Source organism: Orcinus orca, chromosome 18, assembly GCF_937001465.1.
Source record: "Orcinus orca chromosome 18, mOrcOrc1.1, whole genome shotgun sequence".
Taxonomy (NCBI): Eukaryota; Metazoa; Chordata; class Mammalia; order Artiodactyla; family Delphinidae; genus Orcinus; species Orcinus orca.
Window position 1 is genome coordinate 78,205,307 of NC_064576.1, and position 16,256 is coordinate 78,221,562.

The 16,256-nt window shown below is 42.9% G+C and overlaps 1 protein-coding gene across 11 annotated transcripts in view; it reads right to left on the reverse strand.

The window, feature by feature from the left end:
• Positions 1–11,054, reverse strand: part of MPHOSPH8 (M-phase phosphoprotein 8) — a 49,552-nt gene extending 38,498 nt beyond the window's left edge. For 4 of the 11 annotated variants that reach the window (XM_049701251.1, XM_049701250.1, XM_033409305.2 and 1 more), the window contains exon 1: positions 10,560–11,052. In XM_049701251.1, coding sequence (XP_049557208.1) covers positions 10,560–10,778 — 219 coding nt within the window. In that variant the 5' untranslated portion in view covers positions 10,779–11,052. Of the gene's footprint in view, positions 1–10,559 lie in introns of all 11 variants that reach the window. The other 7 variants (XR_007473170.1, XM_033409310.2, XM_033409308.2 and 4 more) reach the window with 4 other exon arrangements.
• Positions 11,055–16,256: the final 5,202 nt, after the last annotated feature.

Genomic DNA, 16,256 nt, shown 5'->3' on the forward strand with positions numbered 1-16,256 from the left:
ACTCTCCCTTTGGAAACCAAAGGTTGTTTTGATTGTCTCCAATTTGTGTTTTTTATAAGTAACACTGTGACTCTGATTAGGTTGTTAGAATAAATTCCCAAAAGAGAGACGGGATCAAATAATAAAGCCATTTAAAGATTGTAAAAATGCACTGTCAAATGTCTTCCAGAAAAGATGCTCCAACTTTCACCTCACCCGATACAAGAGCAGGGATCAGCAAACTGTAGCAGGGCCTGCCTCTGTTTTTGCTCATCCTGTAAGCTAAGAATGGTTTTACATTTTTAAATGGTTGAAAACAAATCACCCGATCATTACACCTGAAACTAATGTAATATTCTAAGTGAATTTCACTTCAACTAAAAAAAAATTAAAACACACAAAAACAAATCAAAAGAAGAATTATATTTACATCAAGTGCCTCAAAATGTGTTGTGCACTGTCAAAATCTCTTCATTTATTGGTTCACTTAATCTTTAGAATAACCCTGTGAAGTATTAATATTCATTTTACAGATGAGGAAACTGAAGCTTCTAGACAGACTAACTACTAATGATTACACAGCTAAGGAGTAGTTCAGGGCTTCCCTGGTGGCGCAGTGGTTGAGGGTCCGCCTGCCGATGCAGGGGACGCGGGTTCGTGCCCCGGTCCGGGAAGATCCCACATGCCGCAGAGCGGCTGGGCCCGTGAGCCATGGCCGTTGAGCCTGCGCATCCGGAGCCTGTGCTCTGCAATGGGAGAAGCCGCAGCACTGAGAGGCCCGCGTACCGCAAAAAAAAAAAAAAAAAAAAAGAGTAGTACAGCTGAAATCCAAACCCAGGACCTGGGCTGCATGCAGAAAGTCAGCCCGCACTGTGAAGGCAATACGTGTAAATGCCAAAGGCAGATGCGGGTAACACGTTCTAGTGAGTTCCCAAGAAGGAAGACCACTGTCTTTGAGAGAACGAAAGTTTTTTAGGAGAATGAGGGCACATTTCTACCACGACAAGGAACACCAACTCTAAACCCCCAAATTGTCTCTCAGCCTACAAAGTCTAAAATGTTTACTATATGGCAATTTACAAAAAAAGTTCTGCCATATTCCACATCCACTTACAAAATTATCATTAAGCCATTTACATTTTTTCTTTGAAAAATTACCTGCTATGTGCCCACTTTCACCACTGCTATTCAACGTTGTACTGGAAGTTCTAGCCAGAGCAATTAGGTAAGAAAAAGCTATAAAACGCATCCAGGTTGGAAAGGAAGAAATGAAACTATATTCATGGATGATATGATTCTATTTATAAAAAAATCCCAAAGAATACACAAGAAAGTAACCAGATCTAATAAATGAACTCAGCAAAGTTGCAGGGTACAATACACACAAAAATTAATTGTTTCTACACATCTGAAATGCCCAAACCAAAAATGAAATTAAGAAAGCAATTCCATTTACAATAGCATCTAAAGTATAAAATACTCAAGAATAAACTTAGCTAAGGACATAAAAGACTTGCATACTAAAAACTACAAAACACTGCCGAAAGAAATTAGAGAAGATACAAGTAAATGGAAAGACATCTGTGTTCTTTGGTAGGAAGACTTAATACCGTTAAGATGTCAACACTACCAAAGTGACCTCAGGTCCCTATCAAAATTCCAATAGCCTCGTTTGCAAAGGTAGTAAAGACAAACCGCAAATTCATATGGAATTGGAAGAAGTCCTGAATAGGCAAAATAATCTTGAAAAAGAACAAATTTGGAGGACTCACACTTCTTGATTTCAAATTTTACTACAGAGCCACAATAATCAAAACAGTATGGTACTGGCATAAGAACAGATACATGGAGTCCAGAAATAAGCCCACACATCTAAGGCCAACTGATATTTGATAAAGGTGCCAAGTCCAATGAACAGGGACACAAATTGTGCTGGGACAACTGGATTTTCACATATGAAAGAATGAAGTTAAATCCCTATCTCACACCATACACAAAAATTAACTCAAAATAGATCAAAGACCTAAATTTAAAAGCTAAAACCATAAAATTCTTAGAAGAAAACACAGGGGTATATCTTCAGGACCTTGGATTTGACAATGAATTCTTGGATACAGGCATACCTAAGAGATATTGTGAGTTTGGCTCCAGACCACTGCAATAAATATCACAATAAAGCAGGTCACACAATTTTTTCGGTTTTGCAGTGCATATAAATGTTATGTTTATATTTATACCTTGGTCTACTGAGTATGCAGTAGCATTATCTAAGAAAACAATGCACCTACCTTAATTAAAAAACACTTCATTGCTAAAAAATGCTAACCATCATCTGAGTCTCCAGTGAGCGGTAATCTTTTTGCCATAATAACATCAAAAATCACTGGTCACAGATCATCATAACAAATATAGAAATAATGAAAAAGTGTGAAATATGGTGAGAATTACCTAAATGTGACACAGAGACATGAAGTGAGCATGTATATATGAAGTGAGCAAGGTATATATACAACATCAAAACATCGAAAGCCCAAACAAAAGAAAAAAATAGGTAAAATAACTTCATCAAAAACAAAAACTTTTGTGCGTCAAAGGACATTATCAATAGAGTGAAAAGGAAACCCATGTAACTGGAGAGAATATTTCCAAATGACATCTCATAAGGGATCAACATCCAGAATATATTTAAAAAAAAAACCTCCTCCAACCCCAAAACGAGACAACACAGTTATAAATGGACAAAGGGGGGCTTCCCTGGTGGCACAGTGGTTGGGGGTCCGCCTGCCGATGCAGGGGACACGGGTTCGTGCCCTGTTCCGGGAGGATCCCACATGCCGTGGAGCGGCTAGGCCCGTGAGCCATGGCCGCTGGGCCTGCGCGTCCGGAGCCTGTGCTCCGCAATGGGAGAGGCCACAACAGTGAGAGGCCCGTGTAGCGCAAAAAAAAAAAAAAAAAAAAAAAAAAAGGACAAAGGAAGGACATGAATAGACATTTCTCCAGGAAGATATACCAATGACCAATAGCACCTGGAAAGATGCTCAACATCATTAGTCCTTTGGGAAACGCAAATTTCAAAACCACAAGATACTACCTCACACCCACTAGGTCAAACAAAAACATAGAAAGTAACAAGTGTTGGTGAGGATGTGGAGAAATGAGAACGTTCTCACATTGATGGTGGGAACCTGAAATGGTACAACTGCTGTGGAAAACAGTTTGGCAACTCCTCAAAAAGTTAAACAGAATTACCTCATAATCCAGTAATTCTTCTCCAAGGTATATATCCAAAAGAACTGAAAACAGAGACTCAAACAGATATCTGAACACACATTTCAGGGCAGCATTATTCACAATAGCTAAAAAGTGGGAAACAACCCAAACAAACAATCAACAGATGAATATATAAACAAAATGTGGTGTACACATATAATGGATTATTCAGCCTTAAAAGGGAAGGAAATTCTAACACATGCTACAATATGGATGAACCTTAAAAAACATTATGCTAGGTGAAATAAGGCAGACACAGAAGGAAAATGCTGAACTGGCCAAAAAGTTCGTTCTGTAAAAACCCAAATGAACTTTTTGGCCAACCCAGTATTTATGATTCCATTTATATGAAGTACCTAGAATAGGGAAACTCATGAAGACAGAAAGGAGAATAGTGGCTGCCAGGGGCTGAGAGGAGGGAGAATAGGGAATTAGTATTTAATGGGTACAGAGTTTCAGCTTGGGAAGATGGAAAAGTTCCGGAGCTGGATGGTGATGATGACTGCACATCAGTGTGGATGTACTTAATGCCACTGAACCACACACTGAAAAATGGTTGAAATGAAAAAGTTTAAGATACACATATATAAAAAAAAAAAAAAGATACACATATAAAATCATATATATAAACTACATCAACAATATTTTAAAGTTACCTGTTGTATCTTTTGCCCATTTTCTTGCTCATTTATGAGAATTTTTCTCTTTAATACTTCTTTTTTTGGCCTTGCCACACGGCTTGCGGGATCAGTTCCCCCACCAAGGATTGAACCCGGGCTATGGCAGCGAAAGTGCCAAGTCGTAACCACTGGACTGCCAGGGAATTCCCTTTCTTTTTAATACTTGATGGCTATTAAATCTTTGTCATATATATTCCAAATTCTTGCTTTTCCAGATTTCTGATTTTTCTTTTCTGCTCAATACCCAATCTCACTGAGAAGCAAGAACATACTCATGCAATAGTTTTCTGCACGAATTGCAGAGCACCATTCTAGCTATACTCTTAACACTTATCTGATTTTATTCATACAACCACCAAGGCAATCAACTTTCGAAACTGACTGCCAACCACTGTTCCCTCCCATTGCACCCTTCCATCATGCCCACACTGCCTTTCAATCATTCTGCCATCTGTAGAAAGACCAAGCATTAGCATCTAACAGGATTAGAAACTAAGAAATAGTGGGAAAAGAGTAGCCTCTTAACTTTTAGAAATAATCCTGAAAATCTTTATAATTTTAAAATAATAATTAAGAGTCTATGTTGGGAATTCCCTGGCAGTCTAGTGGTTAAGACTCCGAGCTTCCACTGCACAGGGCGTGGGTTTGATCCGTGGTCAGGGAACTAAGATCCCGCATGGTGGCCCCCCCCCCCCAAAAAAAGAGAAAGCATGTCAGTTTAACGGTTCAGCTATATAACTGGGTGCAGGGCAGTGATTATAACAACTGAAAATGCATGCGTATGCTTTTTAGCAAAACAGTGTGGAAAGAGAAAACTATTAATACACAACCCTGTAAGAGCTCTATGAAGGCGCAGTTAAAACTGGAGATAAACCAAGGTGAGAGAGCGGCTTGCTTAGGTCCTCGTGGCGGCACTCCTGCTCTTGGCACAAATACCACAGGAGAAGTTACACCGCTACAGGGGAGTGGAGGGATGCCTGAATGTACCCAACAACAGGGCTCGGAGACCAAAGATCCTTACCTGTGGGCCACCTTAGTTTTGTGTGCATAAAAATAGTGCTAAATGTGTTACTCAAAGTTGCTTTTAAAAAACACTATTTACTTTCAAATGGGCCAGAAAAAAATGTATATAAATAAAGAGAGAAAAAAAATAAAGCCAATATCAACAACTGGGGGATCTGGGTAAAGGCGTATGGGAGATTCTACACAATTCTTGCAACTTTTCTGATGATTAAAAAAAAAGGCAGTAATGAACACATATAAATTTAATACTTGTTATCAATTAGGTTTGATCTAGTCAATGAGAATGAGGGAGTATTAACAATCATTCTCAAGTACAAGGAATACATCTCAATTTTAGCTCCAGATTTAACTGACTGATAATTGTTAACAGCCTTCATTTCAGCAGTTTTGCTTCATTCATTCATTCAACAAATATTTACTGAGGGTCACTATGTGTATAGCAGTATACAAAACAAATGAAAACCTGAATTACATGTTTTTTTATAGGAATAATGTCAACCCAAATATTGCCCAAGACTTTGCTGTATATTAAGAAATTTCATGATAGCCCTGGGATCTATAAACTTATCTTCAAAATTCCCCAAATGTCTATTTTCTTGGTAGCCACATTATCTTTCGCTTAATCAGTGGGACAAACTAAATGGCAGCAGATGGTCTGTCCTCTTATCCTCTTAGGTTGTATATACTAGATAATTAGCTAAAAATTTTTGTTGGGCTTCCCTGGTGGCACAGTGGTTAAGAATCCGCCTGCCAATGAAGGGGACATGGGTTCGAGCCCTGGTCCGGGAAGATCCCACATGCCACGGAGCAACTAAGCCCATGCGCGACAACTACCGAGCCCATGTGCCACAACTACTGCAGCCCGCGCACCTAGAGCTCATGCTCTGCAACAAGAGAAGTCACCACAATGAGAAGCTGGCGCACTGCAACGAAGACTCAATGCAGCCAAAAATAAAAAGTAAATAAAATAAATTTATAAAAAAAGAAAAAGCAGAAATAAATGAAAAAATAAAGAAATATATAATCTAACACTAAAAAAGGGTAACATCACAACAAACTTTGGTTTATTCTATGAACACAAAGTTGATTTAACATTAGGAAATCAATGTAGTTTATCACATTAGTGATATAAGGGAGAAAAATTATGCGATCATCTTAACAGATGCAGGAAAAAATTTAATAAAATTCAACATCCTTTTGCAATAAAAGTATTTAGCAACTAGAAATAAATGGAATTTCTTTAACAAAGGGTAAATACACAAAAATTAATTGTATGAGCAACAAATAAGACAATGAAACTTTTCAAAAGACCATTTACCACTGCATCAAAAATATCAATTATACCTAAAAATCAACTTACTAAGACCTCAACACAGAAAGCTATAAAACATTATTGAAAGAAATTAAATTGATCCTAAATTTACCCACAGATTCAATGCGAATCCCAATAAAAATTCAAAGTTTTTAATGTGTGCAAGGATATTGACAAGTTGATTCTAAAATTTATAAGGCATTGTTAAAGAATAAAAAGACAGATTTGCTCAATGAAACCTGATCCCTACATTACACTATACACAAAATCAATTCCAAGTGAAATGTAAATATAAAATCTGAAAGGCAAAACAACAGAGCTTTCAGGAAAAAAAAAAAGAGAGAATATTTAGGGTAGGGAAAGATTTCTCAAACCAGACATAAAAAGCACTCAACATTGGGCTTCCCTGGTGGCGCAGTGGTTGGGAGTCTGCCTGCCGATGCAGGTGACACGGGTTCGTGCCCCAGTCCGGGAGGATCCCACGTGCCGCGGAGTGGCTGGGCCCGTGGGCCGTGGCCGCTGGGCCTGCGCGTCCGGAGCCTGTGCTCCGCGACGGGAGAGGCCACAACGGTGAGAGGCCCGCATACCGCAAAAAAAAAAAAGCACTCAACATCAAGACAAAGATTAAGTTTTTCTACATTAATCATATGAACTTCTACTGACCAAAAAAGACATAGCAGGAAAAGAGATATACATGACATCACCCACAAAGGATTTGAATCTAGAATACAACAAATTAATAAAGAAAGACAAAGTAGAAAGAGATCTGAACAGGCACTTCATAAAAGATAACCAAATGACCAAAAAATAAGTATTGGGTTGGCCAAAAAGTCCGTTTTTTGGCCAACCCAATATATGAAAAGATGCTCAATGATTTCAACACTGATTACTAGTGCAGAATCCAGAGAAATATAAATTACAAGTAGGAAATACCATCAGATACCCCACCAGTACTGGCTAAAAGTATAAAGACTGACAATATCAAGCACCAATAGGATGCTTAACAAAAGGAATTCTCATAAAACATTAGCAGTAGTGTAAATTGGTACAACCAATTTCAAAAACAGTTTCCACTTAAAGCTGAAGACACATGCATCCTGTCTGAACAATTCCACTCCTAGGTATATACAACCAAGAGAAACATTTGTGCACAATACACCAGGAGACATGTTCAATAAAGTTCACAGAAGCGTTATTCACAATAGCCAAAAACTGGAAACCCAAATGCCCATCAACAGTAGTAGAAAAGAGAGACTGTAGTATGTTCATACAACTGAATACACTTGACCCTTTAAAAACATGGGTTTGAACTGCGGGGTCCACCTATATGCAGATATTTTTCAATAAATATATTGGAAAATTTGGACTTCCCTGGTGGCACAGTGGTTAAGAGTCTGCCTGCCAATGCAGGGGACACGGGTTCGAGCCCTGGTCCGGGAAGATCCCACATCTCTTTTGATGTCCATTTGATGTTTCATTTTTGATGCTGTGGAGCAACTAAGCCTGTGCACCACAACTACTGAGCCTGCACTCTAGAGCCCGCGAGCCACAACTACTGAGCCCATGTGCCACAACTACTGAAGCCCACACGCCTAGAGCCCGTGCTCCACAACAAAAGAAGTCACTGCAATGAGAAGCCCACACACCACAATGAAGAGTAGCCCCCGCTCACCACAACTAGACAAAGCCTGCGTGCAGCAACAAAGACCCAACACAGCCAAAATATATATATATGTATATATGAAAATTTTTTGGAGATTTCCGACAATCTGAAAAAAGTCACAGACGAAACACATAGCCAGAAGTACTGAAATGATTAAGAAAAAGGTATGCAATGAATGCATAAAGTATATGTAAATACTGGTCGATCATTACAAAGACATAAGGTGTGTGATATTTAATGTAAAATTAATGTGTTAGTTTTCTTAACGTTTTATAACTTTGCTTTCAAAGAATTATATTACCATATTCTTTTCTAATTGGAGAAAGTGAGTATTAGATTATTACAGGTAAGTGACTTCTTTAAAAATGTAATAATGTTTCTGATACTGTACTATGAATATGACTGTAATACCATACGCCACAAAAATTTTCTAACAATTCATTCATTAGTGTCTAGGCTAGGCTACTGGGAAGCAATTTTATCGATTACACTAGGCTACCATAAAGTATGAATCAATAAACTTTTTCACATTATCTTTTCATTTTTGATGTCCAGTGCTGGTAATACATATAACATCTACAGTGTTTTGTATCATATAAGACAATATTGATGTAGGTTCTGACAAGCAATTCATCTCATAAACAGAAGATGTATACTTAGGGTATAAATTACTGTAAATACATTTTCTCTTCCTTCTGATTTTTTAAATATTTTCTTTTCTTTAGTTTACTTTTTAATTAAGGATACAGTATACAATACACATAATATACAAAATATGTGTTAACTGACTGTTTCTACTATGGGTAAGGCTTCCCCTTCTGGTAGAAGGCTATTAGTTAGGTTCTGGGGGAGTTTATAAGTGGCTTTTCAGCTGTACAGGGGTCAGGCACCCCTAGGCCCCAAGTTGTTTGAGGGCCAACAACTAGGCAGCAATGAAAAGGAAAGAAACTATAGCTCCAACAACATGGAATAAATCTCACAAAGATATTGTTCAGCAAAAAATGCAGACACACACCAAACAAATATAGTGAGATTCCATTTAAATGAAAGAAAAAAATTTTTTTTAATGTGGGGCTTTAGGTACAGTGCCTACAGTTCTTTGGAACTGGCAAAATTGAATATTGTAAAAGAAGTGAATCAACAATTCTGAAGATATTACGCTCCTAACCAAATATTTTCTGAATATCTTTCACCTGCCAAGCACTATGTTAAACGCAGGTGATACACCTATCACCTCAAGGTGCTTACAAGGTATCTGGGAAAATTATACATAGAAATGTCCCTATCTTTACTGCAACTAACAATAAGATTGATGACGCTGGATTTCGGTTATTTATCCCCCACTGTACAGGAGAATCTTTTTTTTTTTTTTTTTGCGGTACGCGGGCCTCTCAGTGTTGTGGCCTCTCCCGTTGCGGAGCACAGGCTCCGGACGCGCAGGCTCAACGGCCATGGCTCACGGGCCCAGCCGCTCCGCGGTATGTGGGATCTTCCCGGACCGGGGCACGAACCCGTGTCCCCTGCATCGGCAGGCAGACTCTCAACCACTGCGCCACCAGGGAAGCTCCAGGAGAATCTTTAATGTCAGCAACTGTGTATGCTACAACTCATCTCTATATCCTCAGGACCTAACACAGCACCTACCCATGCAGTAGTTGAAAACAAAAAAAGTCTGCTGAATGAATGGACAAAAAAATTAATATAAGGTAGCGTATGACAAATGGGAAATAACAGACAATAAAAAGAACACAGGGGGACTTCCCTGGTGGAGCAGTGGTTGAGAGTCCGCCTGCCGATGCAGGTGACACGGGTTCGTACCCCGGTCCGGGAAGATCCCACATGCCGCGGAGCGGCTGGGCCCGTGAGCCATGGCCGTTGAGCCTGCGCGTCCGGAGCCTGTGCTCCGCAACGGGAGAGGCCACAGCAGTGAGAGGCCCGCGTACCGCAAAAAAATAAAATAAATAAAAAATAAAAAGAACACAATATACAGAACGACCACCGTGTAGGGCCTTTGGTCATCTTACACCTATTTACTAAAACAGATTATTTTCCCATTGCCCATCCTCCCACCCTCTCAACCTTCCCCCAGCCTCCAGCCCACAATTCATTCACTCAATCTGATATACACAAAGCAAGCACGGCATGCTAGGCACTGGATTAAAGTGTCAGCGATAACGAATTAATAAAAAGCATAGTCTACCAAAGGAGCCTACAATCTAGCAGGAGACAAACATGTAAAGAACGATAAGCTTGAAGGGCATAAATGGGGAAGCACCACACTCTGCGGGGATCAGGGTGAAACACGGCTTTCACACAGACACTGGGCGGGAAGCGCCGGGCAGGGCGCGGCGAGGAATTCAAGGCTCCTGAGAGGCTGCTGGCACACGCCGCACAGGGAGAGCGGGCGAGGATGCTCAGGCTCTCAGACCCGAGACGCCGTCCCCCGGGGATGGGGATGGGGATGGGGATGGGGATGGCGCGGACGGGGCCTAAGAAGGAAGCCTCCTCTCAATGTCCCCGCGCCGTGGACATCCGTCTACACCGCCTCCAGCGCCTCCTGAGCGGGCAGCACCACTCCGGCCGCGCCGATCGCCGCGCGTGAGCCTCCCCCCGGCCCGGGCCCCGCATGTACCCCATCGATCTTCATGTCCAGGATTTTCTCCACCTCGAACACATCCTCGCCGTCATCCTCACTGTCCCCGACGGCCTCCGCTCCTTTCGCGGCCGCGTCCTTCTCTTTGCCCACCGCTCCTCCTCCCTCTCCTTCGACTCCGGGCGACTTGCCACTGCCGTCGGCACCCGAACCAGGAACTGCAGCCGCGCTCGCCCCCTCCGCCTCCGCCGCAGCCATAACGGAGCTCTGCCAGCCGCGGGGAGAGCGGTTGCGACGCGCGCCCCGCGCTCGGCCCCGAACCCCCGCCAGCAGGATGCCGCTGACTAGAAAACGCCAATGGCGGGCTCGGGACCCCAGAGCGACGCGCGCGCACAACAATCACGTCAGGCGGGCGCGCCGGAGCCCCGCACCACCCACAGGAAGCGGGTGGGCTGGCCGAGGTGGGGATGCCCCGGGCGGAAGGAAGAGCAGGCCGATGGAGGCGCTAGGAGAGGCCGCGGTGTAGCGCCGGTGGGCGGGGCTTGAGGAGCGTGGGCGGGGTGTGGGCTGAGGGGAAGGGAGCCGCGGAGCGGAGGCTGCATTGTAGCGCTGGTGGGCGGGGATTGCGGGACTTGGGCGAGAAGTGGGCGGGGCGAGAGGGTCAGCGCGCGGGTCTGGTTCGTGGCGGGTTCTCTTCGTGCCGCCCGCTGCCCAGAGCAGGTGACCCTTATCTGGGTGATTTTGATTCGATTAACGCCTGTGAAGGATCCAATCAAACACAGCCTATAGTGCTGTTATATTTTAGGGAGTGCTGTTTAAAGATAAGGAAAACATTTATTTTCCAATTTCTAGTAGGGTTTTGTTTTGTTTTTTTAACTCCCACAGAGAAAAATCAGAGGAGGTGATAAAAGTAATTTGTACACGTTATGAATGATTGACAAAAATAGTCACCCCTCAAAATGAATTGTCGCCCAGAGTTGCTAGGTGAAATATTTCTCAGTTTGAATTGCAAATAAGCAAATAAAGTCTTTGTAGCAGCGAGCTTTTAACAGTGAACTTTGTCGACTGAAAATAAATGCACAAGGTGAGAGTTGCGAGTTGGGTTTTATTTGGGGCAAAATGTCCCCTATGTCCAGGGGACAGCGCCTCAGCAGCTCAGGGCCTGGGTGACCGGCCAGCAGACGAGCGGTCAAGCACGCGCTGCTGCTGGCCACGAGGAGCGGACGCCCCGTTAATGATTTTGTGCCTTTCTAGATGTGAGGGGAGGCGAGAACCGGGCTCCTAAAACCTTCTCCAGCTTTTCCCAGAGCACAGAGCGCCTCACTCCTGATCTCCGCCCCGAGCTCCTCTCAGGGGGCCTTGAAGGTCCGCAGCTGTGGTGGCTAATGACCTCATCCTCGAGTGAGAATTTTCACCTGGCAACTTAATTTACAAAATTAACTCTTTTAAATGGGCTCCCTGAGTTCATTTAAGACTATGATCTGGCAGGCGCCTTTTGAGAGCAGCGCCAGATGTTTGAGTTGGCTCACAGAAGGCATCCTAGGCATTAGGAACACAGCGATCGCTACACCATAGCCTGCCCGCCAGGCACTCTCATCTCTAAGGGAAGACACAGCAATTCTAATGCTTCCATATTTTTTTAAATAAGTTTAAAAAATATTATAAAGCAACGTTAGTTGATGGGGGAAAGCTGATTATTTCACAAGAATTCCAGCTAACAAGTATAGAAGAAAAAATAGAGAACCACAATATTTCATAAAATGATTCAGACAACAGAATCGTTAGCTGAAAGACTGAAGAGAAACTGGATGCCAAAGTATCTGTCCACAGGTGAGTGTTGGCTGTAGGCCACAGTGGAAACCCGCTGATCAATGTTAGCATTATTACAGTAGAACAACCAGCCTTCACGGCTCATGTTGACAGAAATGCTGATCCTTAATCTACTCAGGACTTTAGATCTAATTTCCAGTTTACAAGAAATATCGGGAAAGAGAAATGGAAAGAGACATGTCCAGAATGTGGGACATCCTGTAGGAGAGCCAACCCGTTTCCTCAGCAGCAAAAGAGGGAAGAAAAGGCCGTTCTAAGCGTCCAAAAACTTGACAAAGCATTTTAAGTCTTGAGGGAGTTAATTACACTATTTACTCTGCTTTTATGTATTTTTGAAATTAAGTATATATGTTCATTGTAAAATTTTTTCAATTAATTCAAAAATGTATAAGATAGAAATAAAGTTCCTGTTCCTCAAAGGTAACTAGTTTGGAATATGACATGACGGATTTTTATCTCATACATATATAAACACCCATTTATACAACTTTTTTTTTTTTTTTGCGGGCCTCTCACTGTTGTGGCCTCTCCCGTTGCGGAGCACAGGCTCCGGACACGCAGGCTTAGCGGCCATGGCTCACGGGCCCAGCCGCTCCGCGACACGTGGGATCCTCCCGGACCGGGGCATGAACCCGTGTCCCCCGCATCAGCAGGCAAACCCCCAACCACTGCGCCACCAGGGAAGCCCTTATACAACTTTTGAAATGAGCTCTATTGCACATGCTCTGCCACTGCACTGTGTATGTATGCACGTATAATACATGCATGTGTTGGTGTGTCCATATTTCTGTAAGATGAATTTCTAGAAGTAGAATTCCTACTAGCGGAATTTATATGTCAAAGAGGGTAGTGATTTAATTTTTTCTTCCAGTTTTATTGAGATATAATTGACATACAGCACTGTGTAAGTTTTAGATGTACAGCATAATGGTATGACTTACATACACGATGAAATGATGACCACGGTAAGTCTAGTGAACATCCATCATCTCAAATAGACACAAAATAAAAGAAAAATATTTTTCCTGTGAAGAGAACTCTTGGGATTTAGTCTCCGAACAACCCTTATATGTAACACACAGCAGCGCTCATTCTATTCGTCATGCTGCACATCACGGCCCTAATACTTACTTGTCGTATGACTGGAAGTTTGCACCTTTGGACCACCTTTGCGCACTCTCCCCTTCCACCACCCCCATCTCTGGTAACCACAGGTCTGATCTCTTTTTCCATGAGTTTGCTTATTTCTTTTGGAAGCATAATTGACCTACAACACTATATTAGTTCCTGGTGCATAACATAGTAATTCGATATTTCTATACATCATGAAATGACCACCACATTGTGATTTAAATTTTGATAAACATTGCAAAATTTTGTTTTACTAGTATACGTCTCCAGTAACAATGTAAGGAGGTACCCAGTTTGTCTTCTGTAATTACGTCAAGCAAACAATCAGGGCAGGCCAGGGCCAAGACCTGACTGATTTGGCCAGTAAAGATATAACAAGCCTGTTTCAGATTTAGATGGTTTATACATATATAAACAGCAAAAGGCAGAGTAGTCAAAGATGCCAGCTCCCCTTGGCCTTGGGCCCACGGCCCCGAATGGAGCCGGACGTCTGCAGTGTGAGTAGTGGGACAGGTCCTGAGCTTCTTGCCTCATCGGGGAGGAAGGTGGGAGGAGGCCTTTAGGCAGCTCCTCACAAGCCTCCCATTCCCTCGGGCACCAGCAGGCTCACAGGGTCCCTCATCAGGGTGTTGGGAGCCACTGGAGAGGCAGGCGGGCAGGCCCCGCAGCAGGAAGGAAACCCTGCACCTGTGTGCGTGAGGGGTGATGGGAAGGACGGGTGGGAGGACAGCCAAGACTGTATGTCAGTCTTGGCGCAGTGGTTGAGAATCTGCCTGCCGATGCAGGGGACACGGGTTTGAGCCCTGGTCTGGGAAGATCCCACATGCCACGGAGCAACTAGGCCCATGAGCCATGGCCGCTGAGCCTGCGCGTCCGGAGCCTGTGCTCCGCAACAAGAGAGGCCGCAATAGTGGGAGGCCGGCGCACCGCGATGAAGAGTGGCCCCCGCTTGCCTCACCTGGAGAAAGCCCTCGCACAGAAACGAAGACACAACACAGCCAAAAATAAATAAATAAATAAATAAATATTAAAAAAAAAAAAGACTGTATGTCAAAGACACCGGGGTTCTACGTAAAGACAGAGCGGAAATGGACTGGACGGCATCGTGTGGAGTAAGCTGGACAGAGACCTCACTCCCTTCACAAGAAAAACTCAAGATGGATCAGAGGCCTAAACAAACAATGCAAAACTATAAAACTTCTAGAACATAACATAGGAGAAAATCTAGATGGCCTTCGTTTGGTGATGAGATTTTTAGATGCAAAAGCAAGATCCACCAAAGAATTGCTCCTAGTTTCTTTAAACAGTAAGAAAGGTGTCCAGGGACTTCCCTGGCAGGCCAGTGGTTAGGACTCCATGCTTTCACTGCCGGGCCGGTGGGATCCCTGGTCAGGGACCTGCGGTGCCACAAGCTGCGTGGTGCAGCCAAAAAAAAAAAAGAAAAACAGCTGCGCAGGGATCTGCAGCTGAGGGTCCATACCAGGGAGCGTGCACACCAAGTGCCAGGGGGGCCCGGGTTCAACACCCGGCCCAGAAACAGGCTTGTTTCCTCCCAGCTTGCTCAGCCTGGCTGCACCGGCTCCCTGCCAGCCTCCTGAGAGGGGAGAAGGAAATAAGCCTCCAGCACCACCCCGATGCGTCTCTCATCACCTTAAAGTATTCAAACACAAAAAGTCTGTAATACTGGAATTAAAAATTTTTTTATTAAAAAAACTTTTTTTTGGCTGTGCTGCTCAGCTTGTGGGATCTTAGCTCCCCAACCAGGGGTGGAACCTAGGTCCCCGGCACTAAAAGCTCCGAGTCCTAACCACTGGACTGCCAGGGAATTCCCTGGAATTTTAATTTTATAATTGCTGGTTCGTTCATTAAAACAATAGACTGCTTCCACTTATTTTAAAGTGATTGCTACACTGAATAAAATCATAATTAGATTTCATTATAGGTATCTATTAGTATCTGATTATTGTATACATGGAAGCATGAAAAAAGTTTAAAAGACAAGTTCATGTGCTTCAGCCTTGACTGTACTTAAGAAGCCTGTGAAGAGGGGAAGTGGTGTATCTGGGTTGGGGGCCCAGCAGCTGTTTGGTGGCAGAGTCCTAGTCTTTCCCCAGCTCGAGCCGTTGGCAGATAGATGGATACTGCCCTTCAGTTCTTCTCAGCCATTCACTTGCTTTCTTTATTTTCTCAAAATCCCAGGGAATATTCCTAGATTAAAAACATTTTTCCATCAACTTCAGAATATAATTATATATGAAATGTAATGTGGTACCAAATCCAGCACATTATATCAGACAAAATCTGTCAAAAATTATGATACTTAGTAAAAGCAGTTCTCTCTGACTTTTTTCTTTTCCTTTCTGACATTTTATGAAAGTTCTTCCAGAGGCCTGACATGGTGCTTTGAACTTATTCAAAACATTTGAAATATAGTAACCTCCTCGCTGCCCGGCTTCCACATGCTTCACAGACGTTCTTGTTGCCTCCAGGACAACTCAAGCTTCTTTTTTTTCTTTTCTAATATCTTTATTGGAGTATAATTGCTTTACAATGGTGTGTTAGTTTCTGCTTTATAACAAAGTGAATCAGTTATACATATACATATGTTCCCATATCTCTTCCCTCTTGCGTCTCCCTCCCTCCCACCATCCCTATCCCATCCCTCTAGGTGATCACAAACCACCGAGCTGATCTCCCTGTGCCATGCGGCTGCTTCCCACTAGCTATCCATTTTACATTTGGTAGTGTATATATGTCCATGCCACTCTCTCACTT